The sequence below is a fragment of the Doryrhamphus excisus genome, linkage group LG1 (genome assembly GCF_037039965.1).
Source record: "Doryrhamphus excisus strain RoL-2023G ecotype Guam linkage group LG1, RoL_Dexc_Guam_v1.1, whole genome shotgun sequence".
NCBI lineage: Eukaryota > Metazoa > Chordata > Actinopteri > Syngnathiformes > Syngnathidae > Doryrhamphus > Doryrhamphus excisus.
Genome location: NC_136357.1, coordinates 12,639,187 through 12,664,677, shown reverse-complemented (window position 1 = coordinate 12,664,677; position 25,491 = coordinate 12,639,187). Strand labels below are relative to the sequence as shown.

At 42.0% G+C, this 25,491-nt stretch overlaps 2 protein-coding genes across 2 annotated transcripts in view; one reads left to right on the top strand and one right to left on the bottom strand.

The window, feature by feature from the left end:
• LOC131131266 (genetic suppressor element 1-like) overlaps positions 1-21,749 on the bottom strand; it is a 66,192-nt gene extending 44,443 nt beyond the window's left edge. The window contains exons 1-4 of the mRNA XM_078790347.1: positions 21,574-21,749; positions 20,651-20,758; positions 17,807-17,944; positions 8,315-8,767 (exon numbers count right to left, since the gene is read on the bottom strand). Coding sequence (XP_078646473.1) covers positions 8,315-8,351 — 37 coding nt within the window. The 5' untranslated portion in view covers positions 8,352-8,767; positions 17,807-17,944; positions 20,651-20,758; positions 21,574-21,749. The remainder of the gene's footprint in view (positions 1-8,314; positions 8,768-17,806; positions 17,945-20,650; positions 20,759-21,573) is intronic.
• A 406-nt stretch (positions 21,750-22,155) lies between these two features.
• LOC131131267 (F-box/LRR-repeat protein 14-like) lies at positions 22,156-24,524 on the top strand. The gene has a single exon (XM_058075823.2). It carries the CDS (start codon positions 22,724-22,726, stop codon positions 23,933-23,935), a length of 1,212 nt encoding a protein of 403 aa, XP_057931806.1. The 5' UTR covers positions 22,156-22,723; the 3' UTR covers positions 23,936-24,524.
• Positions 24,525-25,491: the final 967 nt, after the last annotated feature.

Here is a 25,491-nt window from a genome sequence, read left to right as displayed (position 1 = left end):
TTTCAGCAAGAATGAAGAAAAATGGTATCCGGGAGAACACAAGAGGGCACAAAGAAAATGGACCGGTGTCTTCTCATGTTGTTAATACACTGTGTCAGTCCAACTGTCTTATTATTATACAGGGTGTTCCAAAATATTTAGCATTTAGCAACAGATCCATCCATCCAATTTCTATGCTGCTTATCTTCACTAGGGTCATGGGTGTGCTGGAGCCTATCCCAGCTGTCTTTGGACAAGAGGTGGTGTACACAAAAACAGGGCACATATAGACAAACAACCATTCACACTCACATTTATACCTATGGACAATTTGGAGTCACCAATTAACCTAGCATGTTTTTGGAATGTGGGAGGAAACCAGAGTACCTGGAGAAAACCCATGCATGGGGAGAACATGCAAACTCCACACAGAGATGGCCGAGGGTGGAATTGAACTTGGGTCTCCTCGCTGTGAGGCCTGCGCACTAACCAAAAACACAACAATAATAGCAATAATAATAAATGCGTCTGACAGTTTTTCTCTAGTCTACTTGTCTTTGCCTATTTATGTCAGGGCTGTCCACCTTTGATAGTTACAAAGTTATAAATAATTAGTTATAAAAACGCAACACGCGCAGACCTCACAGCTAGGAGACCAGGGTTCAATTCCACCCTCGGCCAGCTCTGTGTGGAGTTTGCATGTTCTCCCCGTGCATGTGTGGGTTTTCTCCGGGTACTCCGGTTTCCTCCCACATTCCAAAAACATGCTAGGTTAATTGGTGACTCCAAATTATCCATAGGTATGAATGTGAGTGTGAATGGTTGTTTGTCTATATGTGCCCTGTGATTGGCCGGCGACCAGTCCAGGGTGTACCCCGCCTCTCGCCTGAAGACAGCTGGGATAGGCTCCAGCACCCCCGCGACCATCGTGAGGAAAAGCGGTAGAATATGAATGAATGAATGAATGAATAAAAACGCAACAATTTATAGTTAAAAAAAATGTTAGTGGGAGGGAACCGGAGTACCGGAGTACCAAAGTACCTGAGTACGGGGAGAAAACCCCTTGCACACATGGAGAGATTTTTGTTCTGCCGTTGACCTGCATGGGTCAAAAACAGTTATGCAGTTTTAAAAAATGAAAAACAGACAGCAAAGACACAGCACAAAAGAAACACTGATCTTGGTCGGAGGCTAAAAAAGGTAAGGCATGCTAACATGCTAACATGCTAGCACTGAAGTGACGCAACATTGAGGAGTCCAGGTTGGCCCACCAATATTAAAGTACATAAGGTGATTCAGGGTCAACATGCCAACCACAGATATAGTTATATTTTGGTCAAACTATTACATATTGTTGTTTTCCTTTCCTAAATCCAGCTAGTGCATTAACCAGGTTAAAAATAAGAAACAGACTGCTACGAAGCAGCAAAAAAACACCACAGTAGGACGCGACAGGGTCACTGATCAACCACAGCGGCATCCTCAATCAATCATGAAAGACTTGTTTTAGTCTCCCTGCACCACAAAAACTGCTCAATGCCAGAATATCTAATAGACGCTTTAACCTCAACTTTGTTTCACATGCATGCTCTGCTGTTTTCAGTCAAGTTCGCTTGTTAAATAAGACTTCGGCAGCTCCAAACCACAACACAAAATATACTTTTCCCAAACTAAGAAATTACTATTTGTTTGAGTCTGGCTGACAACAGTCAAGCTGGAGGATTATTTCATGTGGGTGTGTTTGAAAGCCTGAGGCAAACTGGCTTGGATGTAATGTGTGTGTGTGTGTGTGTGTGTGTGCGCGTGCGTGCATGTACCTTCACGTGACATATGCCATAAATCACATGCAGCGGTGTCCTTGTAGCGCGAACACATATCATAGAAATCAATGCAGAGGTCAAGTTGAACGGTGCGAGTCAAAGGCTGAAAACAGCACAGTGACCAATAAAGATGACCCGCTAACACTCACGTCGACAACAACCCAGCTTTGTAGCCCAATAATAACAACACACACACACACACATACACACGCACTGAAACACCAGAATAAGGCAATACCTAAATTGAATAATTGAATTTAAAAGCAGCTGTTGTATTGCATTAGGCAATTTGAGTTTAAGTATAGTAAGAATTGCTGATGAGGCCTATGCCTGACTCATTAGATACATTTACAAAATATCTATTTTTAACTGGTTTGGAATATTTGGTTACATCTTAGGGGAAACGTATGCAGGGGTTTAGAGGTCTCAAATTGGTACAGCACGAACAGACATGCCAGTGTCATATATGTATTATTTGCAAGCTGTTATTATATTATTATTTATTTTATTTATTTAACAAACTTTTAAACTTTTGAATTGTGTTTTTTTTTTAATAATTCATTAATTTAATATAATATACAGTATATATATATATTCTAATAATTATATAATTAATATAATATAATTTCTTTTGGACAGGGTTCATTCATTTTCTACCGCTTTTTCCTCCCGAGGGTCGCGGGGGTGCTGGAGCCTATCCCAGCTGTCTTCGGGCGAGAGACGGGGTACAGCCCAGACTGGTCGCCAGCCAATCACAGGGCACATATAGACAAACAACCATTCACACTCACATTCATACCTATGGACAATTTGGAGTGGCCAATTAACCTAGCATGTTTTTGGAATGCGGGAGGAAACCGGAGTACCCGGAGAAAACCCACGCATGCACGGGAAGAACATGCAAACTCCACACAGAGATGGCCGAGGGTGGAATCGAACCCTGGTCCTCCTAGCTGTGAGGTCTGCACGCTAACAACTCGACCACCGTGACGCCCTTTTTGTAGCATATCTTAGGAAATTCTCTCTCTGTGTCTCTCTATTTGGAAAATACACCTAATGCTGGGAATGCTGGGTTTTATGAAAAGATTTTCTTGCATGCAACGAGTATGATTGCACCTGATTTTCTATTGTTGCCTCTAATCTGCATCCCTTTTCTCTTTCATTCTTACACTGCTGTGCTCCTTCTTACCCTGACTAATCACACTGTAGCTGCTCCACATTGGACACACGCACACACACGCACACACCCTTTGCCCCTCACCCCCTATGTTGTCAAATGATCATTGAGGATGGAGTGAGTGGCTGACACGGTCACCACAGCAACGCTGCTTGGGGCCAGGAGGGGGGCTAGGGCATCTTCTAGTGTGTGTGACTGATGGGGTAACACACACACACACGCAAGAAGGTGCCAGGCATGACACATGCACATGAGCAGACATGCATAAAAATAACACACCATGCAGTAATATCAACCAATAATAGGTGATGGCTTGGAAACTGAAAAAAGATGATGAAAGCAAGAATGTGTGTGGAAGAAAGGGAGTGGGGAGGGGGGGGGGTGAATGTTGTTTCATACAGTGATATTTCACCCGTGCAAGAAGCACATACACACACACTACAAAAATATGCAAACAATGACAAAGCTCGACATAGTCACTGTGATTCAATCATTTATGACAGCAGATGTATAATTCAAAAAGCAGCATGAAAGATTCACAAGGCGAGATGCATTGTTTAATCTGCACCCTCCCCTACACACACACACTCACACACACACACACACTTCAGCCCTTCTCTCCCACCCACATCTCACCTGCATGGTGCAACAGCAGGGGGTTTAATCATCACACACAGTCTGCCCCGCACGACTTAAAAAGGTCAGAGGTTGGTCAGAGGTGAGGAGGGGGGTGGCGGAGAAACATGTCGTAAAGCTCCGCCTCAGTTTGATGTTATCGCTCCTATTTTACACACTTCCTTCTCATCATGTCATGTGGATTTTTTTTTTCTCAGCCTCTTCTCACAGCTGTTCATGGGGCCATCAGATATCATCACACCTGTCTGCACTGATGATGGACACGCCACCTTGTGTAACACGCAAAAGGTCTCAAAACACAGTCCCGTTTTTGTGGTAGGTTCTTTCAATGTGAAATGGCAGAAGATCTTCAAAAAAAAAAATTGAATCATTATAGTGACGCACACAATGTTGTATCACTACATAATGCTGTATTAATGCAGCTTTTCTGACTTCATGGCTTAATTTGAGTTGCTCTGTTAATTTCTATTGTAAAATGTGGCAGTTATCATTAACAATGGGAGAAGTGTTAAGAATAAAACTGGGAACATGCATGCTGAGACCAGGGTTGCATCTGAAATCAAAGTCAAACGTTATTGTTTCATTTCTACCATGAAAATGTGACAACATTGTAGTAAATCCGTATCACAAGAACAGGGCAGCCATATGCCAATCAAAGTACGGCATCGCTGCTGTGAAAGATAATACAGTAATATGGAAGAGGCAGCGTGCAAGGCCTTATTGGAAGCAAACATTAAGTGCTTTAGGCACACCTACAACCCAACCTGCTTTGGTGTTCACAGCCATACTGTACATTTTTACATCTGATTTGATCTGCTTGTTGATCTCCGAGCAGAAGCTGTGGGAATTCTACATTAGATCAATTTTACTTAAGATTTTTCAGATCAACCCAAAATTGTCTGCATCCTTAATCACCAAGAGGTTCTATTGATGTTCACTGCATTTGGCTGCACCAGAGATCACCAGTTTTCCTTGGAACATATCCGAGTTGACAATTTTGCGACATGGTTGCTAAATTTAGCATATAAGGGTGCACATTAAAGTGTTTCATGAATTTATATGGCCATTAAATACAAGTAATCAACAAAAGCAGGCGAGCAGGAGTGCGTTCCAACTGCTTAACGCTGCGCATTGCACATCTGAAAGCTGTAAAAACTCATCCACAATGCAACCCAGGCCAAGTGGTGTGGTGTGGTGAAACACAGATTGGTGTCCAAAATGTGGCGCAGGGGCTATCTGTGGAACGTGGCTCACTGCGGGAATAAAAAAATAAAAAAAACAGCCAAAGTGGAAAAACAGAGCAAAAGATTAAGATTAAGATTAAGATATGCCTTTATTCGTCCCTCAGTGGGGAAATTTGTCCAAAAGAGGATAATGTAACTAGAAAAAGATAAAATACTGATGCTGATGATTAATGAAAACACATTTATCTTCAAATATATGTAAAGTGTTGTTTTTTTTAAACTATAAATTGTTTAGTTTTTATAACTAATTATTTATATAACTATCAAAGGTGGACAGCCCTGACGTAAATAGGCAAAGACAAGTAGACTAAAGAAAAACTGTCAATTTATTATTATTATCATCACTATTATTGTTGTGTTTTTGGTTAGCCTGCAGGTCTCACAGCGAGGAGACCCGAGTTCAATTCCACCCTAGGTCATCTCTGTGTGGAGTTTGCATGTTCTCCCCGTGCATGCGTGGGTTTTCTCCGGGTACTCCGGTTTCCTCCCACATTCCAAAAACATGCTAGGTTAATTGGCGACTCCAAATTGTCCATAGGTATGAATGTGAGTGTGAATGGTTGTTTGTCTATATGTGCCCTGTGATTGGCTGGCAACCAGTCCAGGGTGTTCCCCCCGCCTCTCGTCCAAAGACAGCTGGGATAGGCTCCAGCATCCCTGTGACCGTCTTGAGGATAAGCGGTAGAAAATGAATGAATGAATGCATGTTGTGTTTTTATTGTACATTATCATAAAAGTGGTACTTTGCAGTTGGTTTAACAGTTTTTCTCTCATCTCATATTTGATCTCAAATGCATAAAGGTTTTGATATATAAAGTTTTGATGACCTTGAGTGCTAATGTGCATAATTGTTGAGGCACAATCTTTTGAAAAACAAACTCCAGGCCTGTACTGGTGGATGGTGTATTCACTCTGTGCTTTTAATTTGATGTTTACTGATGTTATTACTTGTTACTTAGATTTACACAATACATAACAAAACCCATTAGGTCGCTATAATGTTGTAGGAATATGAGTGAGTCCATAGGTCAAAAACACGCTCTGCTGTTCTTAAGGGCCAACTGCAAAGAATGCAAGTCAAAAAGCCTCTATATGACGTTGTTTTTATAAAGGATGTACTGCAAAACCTCTAATCAAATATACCCTATTTCCTAGGTTCCCAAAGTGGGGTACATCAATTGTCATGGGGGTACATCAAAAAACAATTAGCACTTAACACAATTACGAGTCCGCCAGGATACCGGAGCAGGAAGGAGACAGAGCGTCAAGTTATTCATCGCTATGTGTGCATCATATCAACCAATAACTAAGTTTGATTGATTATTTTGTGCATTAATTTCATGTATATTGATGTTCTAATTAACCCCCACATGGCGCAGCAGTGAAAACCTGTCACTTTGACTGAAGTTGGAACACCATAGAAAGATTCCAGTAAAATAATGAACACTTCATACTCAGAAAGCAGGCTCAAAACTATCAAACTGCTATCAGTTGTTGCTCTTAACAGGAAGACTATGTCACAAAATGTTGTACATTATGACAGACATCAATGTTCAACAAACAGAATTTGGACAGATACTGCTTTATCATGATTGTTAAACTTTCCCCTTTAATTTGGTATGAAATTCACATGCAGACATTGTGAGTGGATGAAAAAGTGAAGCTTAAATTCTAACAATTCAAAGCGAAGGATGCCAACATCAGAGTGAGATAAAAGATTCATTCATTCATTAATTTTCTACCGCTTATCCTCAAAAAGGACGCAGGGGTAGCTGGAGCCTATCCCAGCTGTCTTTGGGCGAGAGGCGATCTCAGCCAATCACAGGGCACATATAGACAAACAACCATTCACACTCACATTCATACCTATGGACAATTTGGAGTCGCCAATTAACCTAGCATGTTTTTGGAATGTGGGAGTACCCGGAGAAAACCCACGCATGCACGGGGACAACATGCAAACTCCACACAGAGATGGCTGAGGGTGGAATTGAACCCTGGTCTCCTAGCTGTAAGGTCTGCGTGCTAACCACTCGACCGCCATGCCGCCTGGATAAAAGATATGTAGTATATTTACTGTTTATCAGTGATCATGTCAAACTGCCTTTTAATGTCCTTTCCATCCATTTTGTGTACCACTTATCCTCATGAGCATGCTCGAGCCTATCCCAGAAAGGCAGGGTACACCCTGGACTGGTCGCCAGACAATCACAGGGCACATATAGACAAACAACCATTCACACTCACATTCATACCTATGGACAATTTGGAGTCGCCAATTAACCTAGCATGTTAATTGGAATGTGGAATGTGGAATACGTGGAATGTGGGAGGAAACCGGAATACCCGGAGAAAAGCCACGCATGCACGGGGAGAACATGTAAACTCCACACAGAGATGGCCGAGGGTGGAATTGAACCCTGGTCTCCTAGCTGTGAGGTCTGCGCGCTAACCACTCGACTCATACCTATGGACAATTTGGAGTCACCAATTGGAATGCATGGGGAGAACATGTAAACTCCACACAGAAATGCCCGAACAGGGAATCGAACATGGGTCTACTACCTCTGTGGCCTGCACGCTAAACACTCGACTATGTGCAACCTCGTCTTAATGTCACCATGCAAAATACACATTTTTCACTTAGAATTACTAGAATATGAATGAACCAATGAATTATGTTTAATATTTTAAAGTGAATTAATATAAAAAATGTTTTTTAAGTGTGCAGGAGTAGGGGGGTGTGGCTTCAGGTTAAAAGTCTGATACATGACTGTAAAAAGTTTTGGAACCACTGATCTGTATGTCAGGAGTGCTTTGTTGTTTTTAATGGCCAAGTCAAAGATCCTCTATATAACAAGAGTGCTACGGTATTTTTAGGAATGTGCTGCAAAAACGTGAATCACTCCTAAGTTTTGAACTGAACTCAGTGGTCTATGTGACATCATTCATGGGTCGGATTTGCCCCGCGGGCTTCCGGTATCATAGCCCTACCCTTAATCGTCAAAAGGTGTGATGGAAGACACTGAAGAAATGTTATACAGTGCCTGACTTAATGACGCTCTTCAATTCTGGTGTGAATGTTTGTTAACAGTGATCAGCAAGATTTTTGTAGCGTCTTAATTTGTCAGTGACAAAGGCGTTTATTTGAATGACAAAATGTAGACATATGGAGGAGGTGCTCCGTTGTGTGCCAACCGACTAAAGTTAAAAAAATGATTCATTTGAATTGGGCATTAAATCCATGCCTATTACATGGCACTAACTTCCCTTACACATGCTGAAAGAAAGCAAATCAATGTGACACGGCTGGGGCTATTAATTACGCCTGGAGAGGGTGATTGAGTGAAAGGGAAATTCACTCTGTGTGTGTGTGTGTGTGTGTGTGTGTGACCTACTACTGTAACAGGACTACACTTTCACACACATAGCAAGTAGCAGAAAAAAAATAGACCTACCTTGGAGGTAGAAGTGTGGCGCCTTTAATCCGTACATGCTTGGAGGAGGTGTTGTGGGTTAAAGTAGCAGGGTGTAAGTCGTCAGTCTTGGGGGACCTTGTGGGTGGGTCAGCAAGGAGGTCACAGGAGGTGGGAGGTCAGTCTCTGTCTACTCGCTCCTGTCTTTGCCCTCTGGATTGAACCTGCGTAGAGCCAAAGAAGGTGGAGAAAAGCTAAGAGCTGGTGGGTGTCTTGTCATTCCTCCTTTGACTGATAGAGGAGGAATGGAGCCGGAGAGAAGAAAGTAAAAAGGCTTCTGCCGTCCGTCAGTCCTTCCTCTCCTCCTTTCAGTCTTTGTAATCCCTTCCTTGTTATTCATTCAGCGCCTTCTTGCTCATCATGATCAGCTTTCTTTTTTTTCTCCCCTTCTGTTCTCTTTTCTTGCTTCCTTTGCCTCCTCAGTCCCACTACTGACTGCTCAGCTCAGCAGGCACCCAAGAGAAGAAGGAGGGGGATGTTGAGGGGGGAGAAAAAAAAAAAGAGGAGGAGAATCACAAGACAGACCAGTGAGGGAGTGATGAATGTGGAAAGAGGAGAGGAGGAATGAAGTCGTCTAGTGAAGGGGAGGAAGAAGAAGAGAAAGAGAGGGTGTTGATGCACTTCTCATTATCAGTAGATTGGACTGGTGCCTGCCTGAGTGACAGCTGATTCATCATGAGAGAAGGCTATGTGGCCGCTGTGTGTGCATGTGTGTGCATGTGTGTGCATGTGTGTGCCCTTGTCTTTCTACCTTAGTGTGGCACAACTCGACATCACACCTCTATTCTGGGGACAATTCTGTAAGATTCAATGATGAGCTTCAGATACACCAGGGGTGTCCAAACCTTTAAACATAAAAAGGCTAAAACCAGTCCAATATAGTATATATGCTAGGAACTTATATACAGTGGAACCCATTTATGTCAGCACCCTAAGCGTTGTCAACTGAGATCACAACCAAAAATAGCCATTGCTTGCACATTAAAATGTGACTTTGTCCAGAGAAATGAAAAGAATGGGATAATAATAAAGGATTTTTGAATCTACAGCAGCTTCTTCACGTCATTTCCCCTTAATTGTGCTTATTTTTATTGAGTCATATTTCATACACTTATCTAACAGAGCTGCTGCGGTAGTGTGGTTGTCTTTCTTGACAACAGTAAAGCTTCCGTACATGCGTAGATGTTTCTTCACGTGGCTAAGAATGTTTTAATAAAATGGTGGTAGACAGTAGTAGCTGTGGTAGATTGCAGGTTAACATTGTCAAGCTTACTTTGCACTGAACAGGAAGTCACTGTTTTAATGCTGTGTAACTAGTCGCTGTGGCTGTTTAACGCTGCTTAGTGATAACATAAATAAAAATAAACAAGTCCCCTTAAACCCATTTTTCATTTTAAAATATTACCTCCTTAGGTAATTTTTATATAATAATAATTATTAATAATTATTATTAAATATAAAAATATACAATAATTAAAAAATACTCTATATAAATATTCTATGTATATATAAATATTCTATGTATATATAGAATATATAATATTTATATATATATAATATAATAATATAATATTATATATATATATTATATATATATATATTATATATATATAATATTTATATATAATATATATAAATATATATATATATAAAATATATATATTAATATAATATTATATAATAATTATTATATACTATTATTATTATATATTATTATTAGTATTATTATATTATATATATTATAAATACAAAATATTAATAATTATTTTATTATTATATTTACTATTATACATAGAGTTGGGCATCATTTGAATTTGAACAACTATGAGTTACTTCCTTTCTATTTTCAACCAGTATATAAAAAAACAAACCGTTCCACTTGAATATAAATATTAGGTTTCTTTTTACGAAAGTACACTTTCACAAAAGATGTTTACTTTTGAAAAGTAGTGTACTTTGTAATTCACTTAAATAAAATTTGATGTAGTTATTGAAAAGTGTATTTCTTTTTGTCAAATGACCTGGTATCTCGTTGTTGTTCACGACTATTTCTTCTGTCAGCAAAGTAGACATCAAAATTAGGAATCAAAATAAAAACACTGGAACAATCCTGGTAGAATCGGATTGTTAGCCCAGGTTTCCATCAATACTTGAGACTCAATCCCAAACATTTAAGCTTTTTCTCATTAATTATTAACTTGCTTATAGTTTTATAATGTGCCACAAGGCTTTGAGCCCTAGGCCACACTTTGGACACCCCTGTTTCATACTCTCAGACTGTGTGTGTGTGTTCATTTTCTCTTCTCCCTCAACCTCCATCTTTGGATCGCATACACGCGTGCACACACACACACACGCACATCATGTCAAAAAAACAGTCACATGTTCCCATTGATTAGACAGGCCTCATATTGTATGACATACCCACTTAGTCTGGCTTTCCATCAATTACACTCAATTTGGAAGTAAAAAAAAAAATCCTAAGACTGTCAATGAGACTTTTATTCTCTAACACAGCATAACAAAGCAGTGCCACACCACCATAAACCCTCGTTTGAAGTTTCGGTCACTTTTAGCATGCGTTTCCTTGGCAGCCTGGCCAAACATTGTCATTCTATCACTGTCTTATTAAAGTGTTAGACTCCCATCTTACTCCTTGCCTTCATATGTGCTACATTCAAAAAGCCACCGCACACCAACAATGTTAAATATTTGGAAGCACAAGTGCGTATATCTCACACTGAAAGTGACCAAGGTGTCACTATTTTGTGTGAGCAACATTACCAGTACATGTTGAAATTCATGTTTTCATCAATAAACCGCAGTTCCCCTATTTCCAGCAGCACTCGTGCAGCCCGAGACAGAGATACTACCACCGCCATCTTGCTATTTATTCACATTTCCAGCTACAAAGACAATAATTGCTGTGTGTGGACTCATTTTCAGTGGAGACTACCTCTATACTGCAATACAAGCTGTACACTGACTACTCTAAAGTATATCTAAAGTGAAATTAAATGAAAGGGGTTTCGCGCCAAAAAAATACTGACAGTGCAACCTCTTACATCTGTAATTTTGTCTGAGATTCTGGTTTCCTCCCACATTCCAAAAAACATGCTGGGCGATGCATGCGCCTCCAAATTGTCCTTAGGTATGAATGTGAGTGTGAATAGAAACACTTTCTGCAACTTCTTCTTCGTTGGTGTTATGTTACCATTTTTCCTGTCGGCGGGCTGGTTGGAAACAAAATTTAGAAAAATGAACAATCCCGGGAGAATCTGAATGTTTAGTCCTGGTACCCATGGATGTTTGATGCCCAACCCTTGTCTTCACAGTCATAAAATGCATTCATTTAAAAAATATTTTGGGGGGTATTATTATACATGTCGCCCTTATTACATTATTTATCATTATCATATAATTATTATATGGTTATATTACATAATCATAACCCTGTCCAATTCAATTCCACCCTCGGCCATCTCTGTGCGGAGTTTGCATGTTCTCCCCGTGCATGCGTGGGTTTTCTCCGGGTACTCCGGTTTCCTCCCACATTCCAAAACCATGCTAGGTTAATTGGTGACTCCAAATTGTCCATAGGTATGAATGTGAGTGTGAATGGTTGTTTGTCTATATGTGCCCTGTGATTGGCTGGCGACCAGTCCAGGATGTACCCCGCCTCACACCCGAAGACAGCTGGGATAGGCTCCAGCACCCCCCGCGACCCTCGTGAGGACAAGCGGTAGAAAATGAAATGAATGAATTTGGACAATAAGCTTGAAACATCCCTTGAATTTAGTTTGTTTCCTCATAATAGAAAATTAATTGATGTGTTTCCAATGTCAGGCCTCCTCTAAAAATGTCTCCATTTTGGTTTTAAAATTTAGTTATATGTTATTTTTTCTCAAGCTGCTCCACACAATCCTATGCTTCCAACTTGAAAGTCTGGTGTTGTACTTTTTTCTTTGGCTTCTGTGCCTTAATCTAAGGACACTCAGCAAGATATGTTAAGCGAAAAAGAAGACCGTTATACTGTATAACTACATTTGTCGTCACTGGACAAGGTAAAATCAGTATTGTTTTCCAGGGGTTAACTTATTTTTACACTTATGCGACAACCGGAAGTTAAAACACACGGATTACGCTTGATTGCTTTTGACTTTCCCATTTATCCAGGCTTCAGACCGGCAGTGGAGAGCTCCAATAGATGGGTGTTGAGACACTGTGGGTAGATAATGACACTGCCAGTGTCATATTACACTTTAAAAAAGTTACAAACATTGCCTGTGTACCTCCTAAAGGTTTCATGTTGGCAACAGTTTCACCCTGTAACTGATTAACTATTTACATTCATTCTTATGAGGAAAAATGTAAAAGGTTAGTTCATTCATTTATTCATTCATTTTCTACCACTTTTCCTCACGAGAGGCGGGGTACACCCTGGACTGGTCGCCAGCCAATCACAGGGCACATATAGACAAACAACCATTCACACTCACATTCATACCTATGGACAATTTGGAGTCACCAATTAACCTAGCATGTTTTTGGAATGTGGGAGGAAAATGGAGTACCCGGAGAAAACCCATGCATGCACGGGGAGAACATGCAAACTCCACACAGAGATGGCCAAGGGTTAAAAGGTTAGTTATTTTCTTCAATTTTGTTTCCTTTTTGGCTGTACGAATACTTGTGTCCATGCAGCATACAGGACTGAACAGCGCTTGCAACACATTGCTGACCACAAACTGTCATTGGGGTAGACTGGGGAGGAGAGATAACGCAAAAGGAGGAAACAGTAAAGAGGATGAAGCAGTTGTTGTGGTGAGGACAGAGTGTATATATGTACTATATATGTGTGTGTGTGTGTGTGTGTGTGTGTCTGTGTGTGTGTGTGTGTGTGAACCTCATAAAACTAACAAAGACGATGCTATTTGCTGCATAATCAGCCTGAACTACACACACACACACACACACGCACACACTTTATAAACACCCCTGACCTCCAGTTGGAGACAGTCGGGGCCCTCTTTCCAGTGTGTATGTGTGGGGCGGGGGGCGTCACACTATGCTGCACTGAGCAGGGTCGGTGAGGTCAAGAGAGGGGGAGGAGGAAGGTAGTAGAGGGGGTGACAAACCCACAGCGAGATGTGCGATGATTACAGACAACAGCCAATAACGAGCGGCCACCTCTGACCTCATCGCCGTGGAAACACCAGGGAACGCCTGTCACCCGGGGAGCTGTATAACTCAATCTATCCTGGGGGGTGTGGGGGGGGTTGAAAAGAAAGAGAGTCTCATGATGAGGTCAATAAAACAGCACCCGCGCCTTGGCTTTAAATCATTTTTTTTTCCGTTCGATCTTGCCGTCTTCAAAACACACAGACTGATGTGAAGGAACCCCCCCCCCTTTCTTCCATACCCCCCACCCCCGCCGTCCTACTCACTTCCTTGGCTCTCTATCACTTGCCTGTCAGATGCACGCCGCTGTAGAATAAAAGACGACACCCTCGGTCCCAGCAGTAACCAGGGGCTGCCATCAGCACTTAAACATGCCCCCCCCCGTTTTCTACCTCCCCCCTTCCTCTTCTCTCGCCAACCGTTGACAGCCGACCACAGAGAGAAGATGACAAGCAAGAAGAGAGAAAAGCCTTCCACCATCTTGCTACTCCCCATTTTTTGTGTACTCCCCCCCCACCATCTAAGACCCCGATGAGGTCAATGACCCACCAAGCGAGCAAGCCTCATTACTTAGCCAGTCACTCCTGTATCATCGGTGTATGTGTGTGTGTGTGTGCGTAAATATATTTGTCATTCCTCAAGTCACAAACATTAAAGGAGGCGGTGCATAGAAAGGAAAAGGGAGAAGATTAAAAGATGGAGGAGGATGTCTGAGGAGCGTGTTGGGGAGGGGTGGGGGGGGAGCACAGCATTAGATCAAAAATAATTGTCAGTAGAGGTCATTTATGCATATATTTTATATAGAAATATTTCTCATCATCTCATCCGTCTCTTCCATACAGCTAGAAATGCAATTAGACATTGATGTGTTCATAAAGAACAGGAAGCAAACACTTGATTCATGATAGTGCAGCAATATTCTCTCAGCCTCAGGCATGCAGTAATAACATCCCGAAAAGCGTGTACCTATTGAGGTTTGAATCCCTCTGTTTATACCGGCCCCTAAACGTAAGGCCCCAAAGCAGTGGTTTTCAATTATCACTTCAATTAATATAATATAGTTAAAAATCATATTGTGTGACTTTTTCCACTCACCCCATACTCTCTTTGCTTTATCACTGTTTATTTTGTATTTAAGCATGACAAAAGTTAGCATAGCTGTTTTGAAAAAGTTTTTTCCAAAGCTGCTATGCCTCCCCTGAAAGCCTCAGAGGCCTCACACTTTGATAACTGTCAGCCTACATGACACAGTTGACTTCATATAATTATATTGCGGTCTCGTACTTTGTAGTGGTTCCAAAATCGCCCCCTCACTCTATCGTGTTTTTTTTTTTTTAATTTACGCTGTACTGAGTGTGAATGATAACCCACAAGTCAAATAGTAGTGTATATTTTCCTTTCAGAGCTAATTTGCTTCCACTACTGCCTATAGACTATCCATCTACCTATAGCAGGGGTCTCAAACTCATTTTACCTGGGGGCCACCGGAGCTAGGTTCTGGGTGAAGCCGGGCCGCATCAGGTTTTCAAAAAAAAAAAAAAAAACGCATTTATTAAAAAAGTGAAAAAAAATCAATTAAAAAAAATATGTTCAATGCTTTTGCTTCTGCTATACCCTACACTTTTTCAGTACTTTGGTTCCGGTTTTCCACACCAAAATATCTGATAAAACATTCCACTGTTCTCAAATATCCTAATTTTTATTTTTCTACACACAAAATAAATAAACAAATTAAGAATAAAGACAATAAATCAATCAATCAGTAATAAATAAGTAAAATAATAATAAAACAGCAAATAAGAAAAACGTAAGAAACCACATACAGTTGGTAGAGAAATTATTTTTTTCAGATTCAAATGTACAGTATTAACAGTTATTTAACCTTTATCATGAACATTAATGAAACCTAATAATTTTACCCAATTAGCAAGTTAGCATCGTACTCTGTTCCATCTGGGAGCAGCGTCGTAACTTTAACAACATGTTTGATGAGATGCTTTATCTTGACGTGTATTTTCCGTTTTATTCCAAATCATTTCCTGCATTTATTTGTACCCAGCGTCATAAGCCTTTAGCTTCATTGCTAATCCAAAGCAAAACAGGGCAGGGTAACAGGGTAGGGTAACGGTATGGGCGGGGCAAAATCATGTTAATTGTGTCCGGTGTGCACACAGCTTTAAGCTTTGGTATCAAGGTGGGGGCCTCAAACTAGCATCTCGTGGGCTGCATTTGGCCCGCGGGCTGCGAATTTGAGACCCCTGACCTATAGCATCGTTGTATGTATTGATTTTCCCCACCTCCTCCCCCAAATTGGCGTAATCATCATGGTAACAGAGCTGCCCAGGAGAATTTGGAACTTCTCTTGCAGCACATTTCCGCCTGCCCTGGCCTAAACACCACAGGGGCTAACCTTTGAACTCTGACCTGACTCTGTGTGACCTTTAAACATGTGCCTGTCCCACTGGATGATTTCTGACCTCAGCAGATCATAAATCACAGAGACAGAAAGTGTTTCTCGTTCACTAAATATTCCAGTGGTTGTAAAAATGCGTAAAAATGCTAAATGAAAGATTCAAACTATAGAGATGTGATGTTTCCCTTTGCTTTTTAAAGAAAATATCACAATCAGATCAAGTCTTGTGTGCCAGCTAACCAGATCGACACACACAGATATTACCTGGGGGGTCTCAGCTTCCCCTCCATACAGGCCTTCACCCCACATGCTCATCTCAATTAATCAGCCAACAAAACAGATGTCAGGAACAAAGGAACCTTCTCCAAGCCTGTGGCGTAAAGAGAGGGGGAGAGGAAGGAACAGAGGGAGGAGAGATAGAAGGAGGCGGGATGACAGAGGATGAGGAGGATGGATAGAAGGATAAGAAGGGTTACCAAACGGATGGAGGACAGGAAACTAGGGAAACTAGGAAGGGAAGAATGTCAGAGAGATTGTGAGGAGTTTTTTTCCAATAAAGGAGGAAGTAAAGATGGCTTGAAGGAGGAGCAAGGGCAGATGAGGCAGGAGTATAGAAGGAAAAAGGACAGAGGAAGGAAGGGTAGATGGTAGTGAGAACAGACAGGAGAGGGAAGAACGTCAGGAGCAAACTAGGGTGGAGAACAAAGGACGGAGGACTGATTGTCATAGGACACTTGGATGAAAAGCAAGATGGGAGGAGGAAAATTGGAAGGAGGGATAAGGACACAGGATGCAAGGTATTGGGGGGTCAAAGAAAGATGACAAATGTCAGGAAAAGAGTATGAAAGAGGAGTGAGAAAGAGCGACAGGAGGAATGATGAAGGAAGACCAGAGGAGGCGGGAGAATCAAGAAAAGGATGTACGACACGTGGAGAAGGGCGGACCGGAGGAGAAGAGCTGGGATGAGGATAGGAAGAAGTACAGCTGATGTAGGAAAGAAGAAGGGAGGGCAGAGGTGGGGGGACAATAAAGGAAGGAAGAAGGGACAGATGGCAGGAGGAGGAAGGAAGGATGCTTGGAAGGATGATGGACACTGATGGTGGAAAGCAAGATGGTCTGCGAGTGCCTTGGAAGGAGAAGCAGGACAGAGATGGGTGGAGAAGATGAAAGGAGTAGGCTGGAAGTAGAAGGGATGGTAGAGGGAAAAAAAGACAGAAGGAAGGATGACAGGAGGAAATTAGGGAGGACAAGGAGGTAGGAGTGATGGAAGTAAAAAAAGATAGAGAGAGGAGGAATCATAGCCCAATAAAGGAGAAAGGAAAAGGAGGCAGTGGTGTAGGAGATGTGGGCTTTAAAACCAGTTGTAGTGTTTTCTTTGGCCGTGTTGTGCACAGCATGTGATAGAAACTTACATGCAAGAAGAGAGCGCATCATCCAGTAACAAGGCGACAACAAAAGCCCTGTGAGATGAAAGAGCATCTACAAAACAATGGCTACGGCAAACAACACCACAAATAGGAGCAAAGATTGAAAACCTGCCAAGATAAAGACAAAGGCCCGCGTTTGAAGTGTCACTTTTCCGCGATACTGTCACAAAAACAAATGGCAGTCTTGACAGCTTCCAGCCAGCTTTGAACGCCTCGCAGTCATCTTTTATTCACAAATGCATATTGTATGGCTTTTTACAGCCCAGATCGTAACCTGTTGTTAAGCGCACTGTTCTTCAATCTTATCTTGAATTAATGACATCTACATAACGTACAGATGGAAGGGTGAAAAGGGGGGAGGAGAGGGAACAGGAAGAAGAATAACCTGCGTTTTACTATATCATAATATGCCTTTACTTTTATGAGGACAAGCTGTGAATCTCCATATCTCACCCGTTCTTCCTGCACAGGCATCCATCTCTCTCTCTCTTCCAAGAGCGCCAAGAGTGAGTTACAGCTGGCGTTCGCGCCAAGCAGACAGCCTCCCCGGTCCTCAGTCTCGCCTTAAATCTCATCGGCTCCGGAGGGAAGCTGGATGAGAGGTGGAAAAAGAGGGTGGTGAAGAAAAAAAGCTTAGCACAACATCAACAGTACAGCCTCCTTGGTAAAAGACACAAATGGAGAGGAGCATCACTGGAGGGTGAAATGACAAGAAGTCAGCAAATGATGCAGCATGAAAAGGCCTGCTGTTGTCGACTGAGAGTTCATACACACTGATGGAGAGGAGAGGGAGTGGGACCTTCCGGGCTTGTGTCCACCATATTTTTTAATTAGAGCCCCTTTTTTCCACTGCATGGTACCTACTCAGCCAAGCAAGTAGAGACAAACCAAGTTGACCCTCACCATGGACTGGACACGACGTGAAGCAATAGTGTTTACACTGAGCTGTTTCACTTTTTGGAACCTTTGTGTTGGTCTTTCAACCGCAGTGGGGTGGTACTTAAACTGTGGAGCCGCAGTAACATCAGTAGAACAATACTCACAATGGAATTAGATATTTTTTGTGTTTCCATTGTCAAATTCAGTTTTGAGGATCCATGGCTGTTGAATAAGAAGTTAAGCGCTTGTTGGACAGCCTTCCGTTGGCTTGTACGGTACTTTGGGGGTGAAGCTAGAATGACGAGAAGTCATCCTTGAGTTCCATTCCCAGACTGCAAATCGGGTTTTGCTATAAGTTGGATCTGAATTAACTCCTAAGTCACTCACACTGTCTACACAACACATGAATGGCATATAATACAGTAATAAAGACAAATACAAAAATGAAATTAAACTAGCACTAATAAGCATTGCATCTCAATAATATCGTTATTAATGTCACTTTCATAGAAGCAGATTTGACAACATGCTCTAAGAATATCTTTGAATGTGACATATGTCCTGACTGTGTGTGTGTGTGTGTGTGTGTGTGGTGGTGGTGCGGGGGTTGGGTGATGTTGTTTTGGCATGGTTAAATCAATAGTAGCCTGTTTTGTTCTTGCAATTAAGAGATTGTCGATCAACAACTTCTTCAACCGTACAACATTGTAATATGAGCCGTATCCTTAAAGGGGACCTATTATGCTCATTTTTGACCATTTGTATTGAGCTGTGGACTCCTATAGAGCAGCTACACACAATAACCCACACAGAAAAACGTCTAGACTGTTATATAGATCTTCCAGAATCCGCACCTATTCCAGCTGTATTTCCTTGGATTTGTGCTTCCACCAAAACGGTCTATTTGATTTATTCCACCCACCTCTGGGTACGCCCTCTCCACTGTTATTGGTCACACACCCCAAGTGCTTCCTAACTATGAATGAACCCCACTTTCTAATACAGTGGGTATAGGAGTTGATAATAAATAGTCTTTGGGGAGCTAATTGAAAAGTGTTTATGAACTACTGGCAGATCATGATCTACTGGCTAAGAATGTAAAAGACGTATAAATACGTCTTTGGGATTGGGTGCTCGGGTTCATAAAAATGAATAAATATTTATTTGGTATTGAATGAGTTAATGATGGTCAACAATCCAGTCTTGACAGTAGTGTGGGTGTATGCGAGCCACACATAGTAAATTCGTCCACTGTAACTAGTTCTCGGGTGAGTTTACAGGCCAAAATGAAGTTTTCTGTTAATTTATGGGAGTTAATTTATGTTATCATCATTTTGTGTTTCCTCTGCGAATAAGATAACTGAGCATGGCTGTTGCTGTTAAATGTGAGTGTAATATTAGCACTTTAGTTAAGTATGCTAGTGTTTGTCCCATTCCTTAATGTTACGCTGTTGTATATATGGCATCACTTATGTCAGACAAGTACAGTTACAGTCTATACGTATATAAAAAGTGCATTAACTGCATAATAGTGCAAAACCACTTGGACGTGGACCAACACAGCCCATGAGCATTAAAGCTAAAGACACACAAAATGGTGTATTCCCAATAGGGTTTACAATGAGCACTGGCCAACACACTTACAATGCACTATTATGGGATGTCTGATACTTATTTAAAATGACTGAAAAATACTATAATATGGCACCTTCACAAGGTTGTGGATTAGTAAAAATCTCACCCCACTGTCCTTTTCTGTAATCAGCAATGGTACTTCTGTCATTGTGTTGTTAAAACTGGAGGACACGTTGCTCATGAGCGATTGTGCGTGCCCTCGCTTTTGCAGCTTTGTCCTTGAAAATTTTGTGTACATGCTGTCTGATGATCTTCTTAGTCATAATTGTCGGCCCTTGTGTAATATTAAAGCACTCAATGTCGGCTGGAAATTCTGAGCTGTCATGGTTGAATCCCAAGTACGAAACTAGTTCATAATTACCTTCATTTTTCACTTGCTTAACTCTTGTAGTCAAGCTCATTCATCATCTGCTCTCGCTTGCTGCTCGTCTCTTGTGAGTCAACTTGTTTTGTCACCTCAGTGTCACAACACACACACACACAAGAGAATGGCCCAAGCCTGCTTTTACTCCCTCTGAGCACTGATTCCAGGTCAGCTGGGGCCACTACTCCATTTGTACCCTCTGCATAGACGGGGAGGTCACATGACCTTCATATAGACAGCTGTGGTCCATCATGCCCTCACGCTTTCAAGTACGGATAAAGTGATTGGATGGGATTACGACCACAAGCACGCCCAAGCACGCACGCACACACACACACACACACCCTACTGTAGACTCCTTATAGCTACAAAGGCTTATGGACTGACAATATTGTGTGCAGGATCATGTAGTGGCTGACCTTCTGAACTGTGCCCTGTGTTGGCTGTGCCCTCACAGATGAGGTCAAAGGTCCCTGAGATCATCCCACTCCTTAACCCAGATGGATCTCATGGAGCAAAGGAAACACCTGTTGAGTACAAACCCATACACACACAAATGTTAGCAACAATAGCATAGATAAAGTACATGTAAGCTACAATGGTAACATTATGTGTGCTATGATAGCCCAATTTGCTGAAGAAATCTCCCACATAGCCTGACTCACATGTTGTTTTGTTTTTAGATGTGTAGCAAAGCCTCTTGTGTTTACAAAGATTATTGAATTTTAGCACGTTGAGCGCTCATCAACAGACCCAAGGGACACATTACTGTTAGAACAGTGTTAGTCACTTTTGCATAATAGGGGACCTTTAATTGAATATCACAATACCTTCTTAATACCAGCAATACCTATAAAGGCCACCAGGTGACAAACACCTTCCTGTTGTAGCTCCATAACTGGCAGCTTCAAAAAGTGAGTCATTTTAATTCATTTTAGTCCACATCCACCGGAACCCATTCGGTAGTGCAGGTGATACACACAATGATTAAAAAACATACACTGTGTTTGCATTGCACCACATTAAAATTCGATGTACGTCCATATATTGTATTTTCCTTTTTGGAACTGTAGGTGAAATATCAAGTGGAACATTATATTTTTGTCAAATACGTCCTATTTTTAGGCCAGTCAAGCTAAATGTCCAAAGGGTTTTGGAATTAGATTTAATGTGTGTGAGAGTGTGTGTGTGTGTGTGTGTGTGTTGAGCTGTCAGAGGAGATTTGGTGAGAGTGCTCTAATTGGAGTTAATTCACCATCTGTCTGAGTTTCTGCAGCAGACAGGGTCATTAGCAGACACAAGTCCAGCCACAGGGGAGGCCCAAAGGGGAATCATCACTCACATCATCTCCATCATCGTCATCTTCCTTCTTCTTCTTTGTCTATATAAAACATTCGGTTGTCTACCGAACTAATCAAAACCACCGCACTAATCATTTGATTTGTAGTTTGCATCGTAGAAGTAATAAAACTATTTCCTGGTTTGGTTTCAAGTTTGACGTGGGGAGCTTCTTCTTCGAACAAGGTGGGGAGGTTTTGGTTGGGATTGTCATTGTTTGTCTGACCTGTAGTGCCCTCTAACGGTCAATTTTGAATACTGCAATAACCGAGCCAATTCCAGAGAAAGTGCAGCAGTTTGAAAGTAGAATAGCAATATTGCCCTGACAAGACTGCTTCATTCCACGGGAATAGTGGGCAATAACGAGTTGTTTTGCCACCAGGAAGGCAAACGACCTATTACAGGATTATCGCTCACAGTCCCAGGGGACACACCCACCATGGATATAAATGAGGAAACGCCATACCTAAAATGTTAGAACTGAAGAAACGTATTTAACAAACAACAAGAATCCATTCACCTCATCACCCTTTGCTCTGACAGCGGTTCATGTGCATGCAGTACTCGTTACCTCCACTAGCTGTCGCTGGTTAGCAGCTAGCCTCCCTCGCTAGTCGCTTAAGCTAAACAGTGGTAGTCAATAGAGGTCCTGGATGCTACAACGCTACTGGAAATGCCTTTGGGAGTAAAGCAGCCCGGCGAGCAGACGAAGGACTTGTTTTATTGATGAACATTTATCAATTTCGACAGGTTGGGTGATGAGCTGCTGGATTTCGGAATAATATTTTATTTCGGGGCGGCTTGAGCAAGGAAGCTCACAACGCAAAGGACTACAAACGTTTAGCTAGCTGGCGTTAGCCTAGCCGGCTAGGCAAACATTACGTCCTGCTTTTTATCCGTAATATAAGTCATACTACTAATAATAATCTATTTTTATTTGGCCTGTAAGAAGATTTCGACATGGACTGGTTTATATTGTGCTTCGCACGCGTGTTAGCGTTAGCTCATTAGCAATGGCTAATAGCGTGCTAGCTGAACTCGACTAACGCGAGCGAGGCAAGTTGGCAGCAGAGTTTGGGCGAGCTAACAACGGCTGCATTGTCTCCCACCAGCGACGCCCCCCGCCTCACTCGGCTGTGCTCCACTTTGCCGTCATGTTTGAAATGGAGACACACGTATCGTGCCTTTTCCCCGAGATCCTTGCTATCATTTTCAGCTACCTGGACGTGAAAGACAAAGGCAGGGTGGCCCAAGTATGCGCGGCCTGGAGGGACGCGTCCTACCACAAGTCTGTGTGGAGGGGGGTGGAAGCCAAGCTCCATCTGCGCCGGGCCAACCCCTCGCTCTTCCCCAGCCTGCAGACGCGCGGGATTAAGAAGGTGCAGATCCTCAGTTTGAGGCGCAGCTTGAGCTACGTGATCCAGGGCATGCCTCACATCGAGAGCCTGAACCTGTGCGGGTGCTTCAGCTTGACAGACAACGGACTGGGTCATGCTTTCGTGCAGGACATCCCATCCCTGCGGGTGCTCAACTTGAGCCTCTGCAAGCAGATCAGTGACTGCAGCTTGAGCCGCATCGCCGAGTACCTGAAGAACCTGGAGGTGCTGGAACTGGGGGGCTGCAGCAACATCACCAACACAGGGCTGCTGTTCATCGCCTGGGGCTTGCACAGACTCAAGAGCTTGAACCTGCGCAGCTGCCGCCACGTGTCTGACGTGGGAATCGGGCACCTGTCGGGCATGACGCGCCACACCGCAGAAGGCTGCCTCACCTTGGAGAAGCTCACATTGCAGGACTGCCAGAAGCTCACCGACCTCTCGCTCAAGCACGTCTCCAAGGGGCTCAATCGACTCAAAGTGCTCAATTTGAGCTTCTGCGGCGGGATATCGGATGCCGGCATGATCCATCTGTCGCACATGACGCACCTGTGTAGTTTGAACTTGCGCTCCTGCGACAACATTAGCGACACAGGCATCATGCACCTGGCCATGGGCTCCCTGCGCCTCTCGGGCCTGGACGTCTCCTTCTGTGATAAGATCGGTGACCAGAGCCTGGCCTACATTGCTCAGGGCCTCTACCAGCTCAAGTCGCTGTCGCTGTGCTCGTGCCACATCAGCGACGATGGCATCAACAGGATGGTACGACAGATGCACGAGCTGAGGACGCTAAACATCGGGCAGTGCGTGCGCATCACGGACAAAGGCCTGGAACTCATTGCCGACCACCTGACCCAGCTGACGGGCATCGACCTGTACGGCTGCACTAAGATTACCAAGAGGGGCCTGGAGAGGATCACCCAGCTGCCCTGCCTTAAAGTGTTGAACTTGGGCTTGTGGCAGATGACCGACAGCGAGCGTGTGAGGTGAATGACCTCCTCGGTTGCCACGGATACCAAACATTTCATTTCACTTTTTTTGGGTGTCCCAGTCTTTAGCTACCTCGCCCGTGCAACACAGCAGTGCCTACAGCTCCAATAATGCATATTTTTATGACTCTTTTCTACAAAACCCTACAGATTAATAATAATAATAATAGGTATGCATTTTAATTCCTAAACAAAAAGGCTGGGATTAACATTTGTACATTCTTTTGGCTGATGTATTTTTTTAACAATATCTTTTTCAATGGAATAATTTTGTACTTCAAATTGAAGTGGGATGCATCACTTCATGTGTGCGTGTTTACTTGTTCAATAAGGTGGCTGTCACATTCCAAAGGATGACAACCCATTTAGGGAAAAAAAAACACTGAAGTACATACATCACTGTGCGACTAACAGTACAGTATAGGCCTTGTGATTGGTTGACAGATTATGCAAAACACTTAAAAAAAGGTTCACCAATGGATGGTGGTGCTCCAATTAGTCTGAAGAGAATTTGTTAAAAACAAACGGTAATTTAAGATTGTTTTATATTCATACTGTAGTGATATTTATGAATAAAGATGGCAAATATGTTTCACTTGCTTCATCTTGCTTATTTGTGTACACATTTTCAACATAATTATCAAAATCAATGTTTATTATATAGATATTAGAATAATGTGGTGCTGTTGTAGACCGTTGCAGACTACAACAATGAACAAATACCCTTTTGACAGGCATTCAGAATTGAGCATTACAGTATTGTTATGAAGGCACAATTGTTGATCCAACTCTCAATATTTACAAATAATTATATAGGGTGGGCCATAGGTTTCAACATAATATGACCAACATGCTTTTTCAGTGGTATGGAAATGTATGGCCCACACTGTATGTAATATGAGAGTGGGATGAGAAACTACAGTAAAATTAGTTATACAAATTAATATACAGTTAAGGTCAATGTTATTCATAGCCAAATTTTGGAAGTGAAGTTTTATTTGAACTAAAATTACCCAAGAATGTGGCACAACAGAGTAAGAAGTGTTAGTTTCTTATTTAAAATATTTTATATATAATATATATGTGGCAAATGCGGTGGACGTTTATACTTGAAGATCGCTGATTCGCTCGTTTCACTGTCAATCAAAAATGGATTCCACCTCAGACAGATCTTCCAATCATCATGCAGAAGCGGAGCGTCCGGGTCAGCCCACTTGTCCCATAGACTTCCAGAGCCACTGAGCGAGCACCATTTCCAAACCTCCTTGACGACGTATTTTCTCAAAAGCGACGAGCGACAAATCAAGCAACTTTTCTTGGGGAGTTTTATAATATGGTGAAAGCACGTATTGTTCTGCATTTTGTGTTTTAAGTGCAAATTATATTGCATATATTCAGCAGAAGATTGTGCAATTGACGAAATACATCTGTCATGTTAATAAGATAAAAGATAAAATATTAGTTATTTAATTTTGGTGAAATGATGGACAATTTTAAATTAATAAACCGAAAATCGAGTTTATTTGTAGTTCTTAATGAAAATAAGGTGTTTTTACT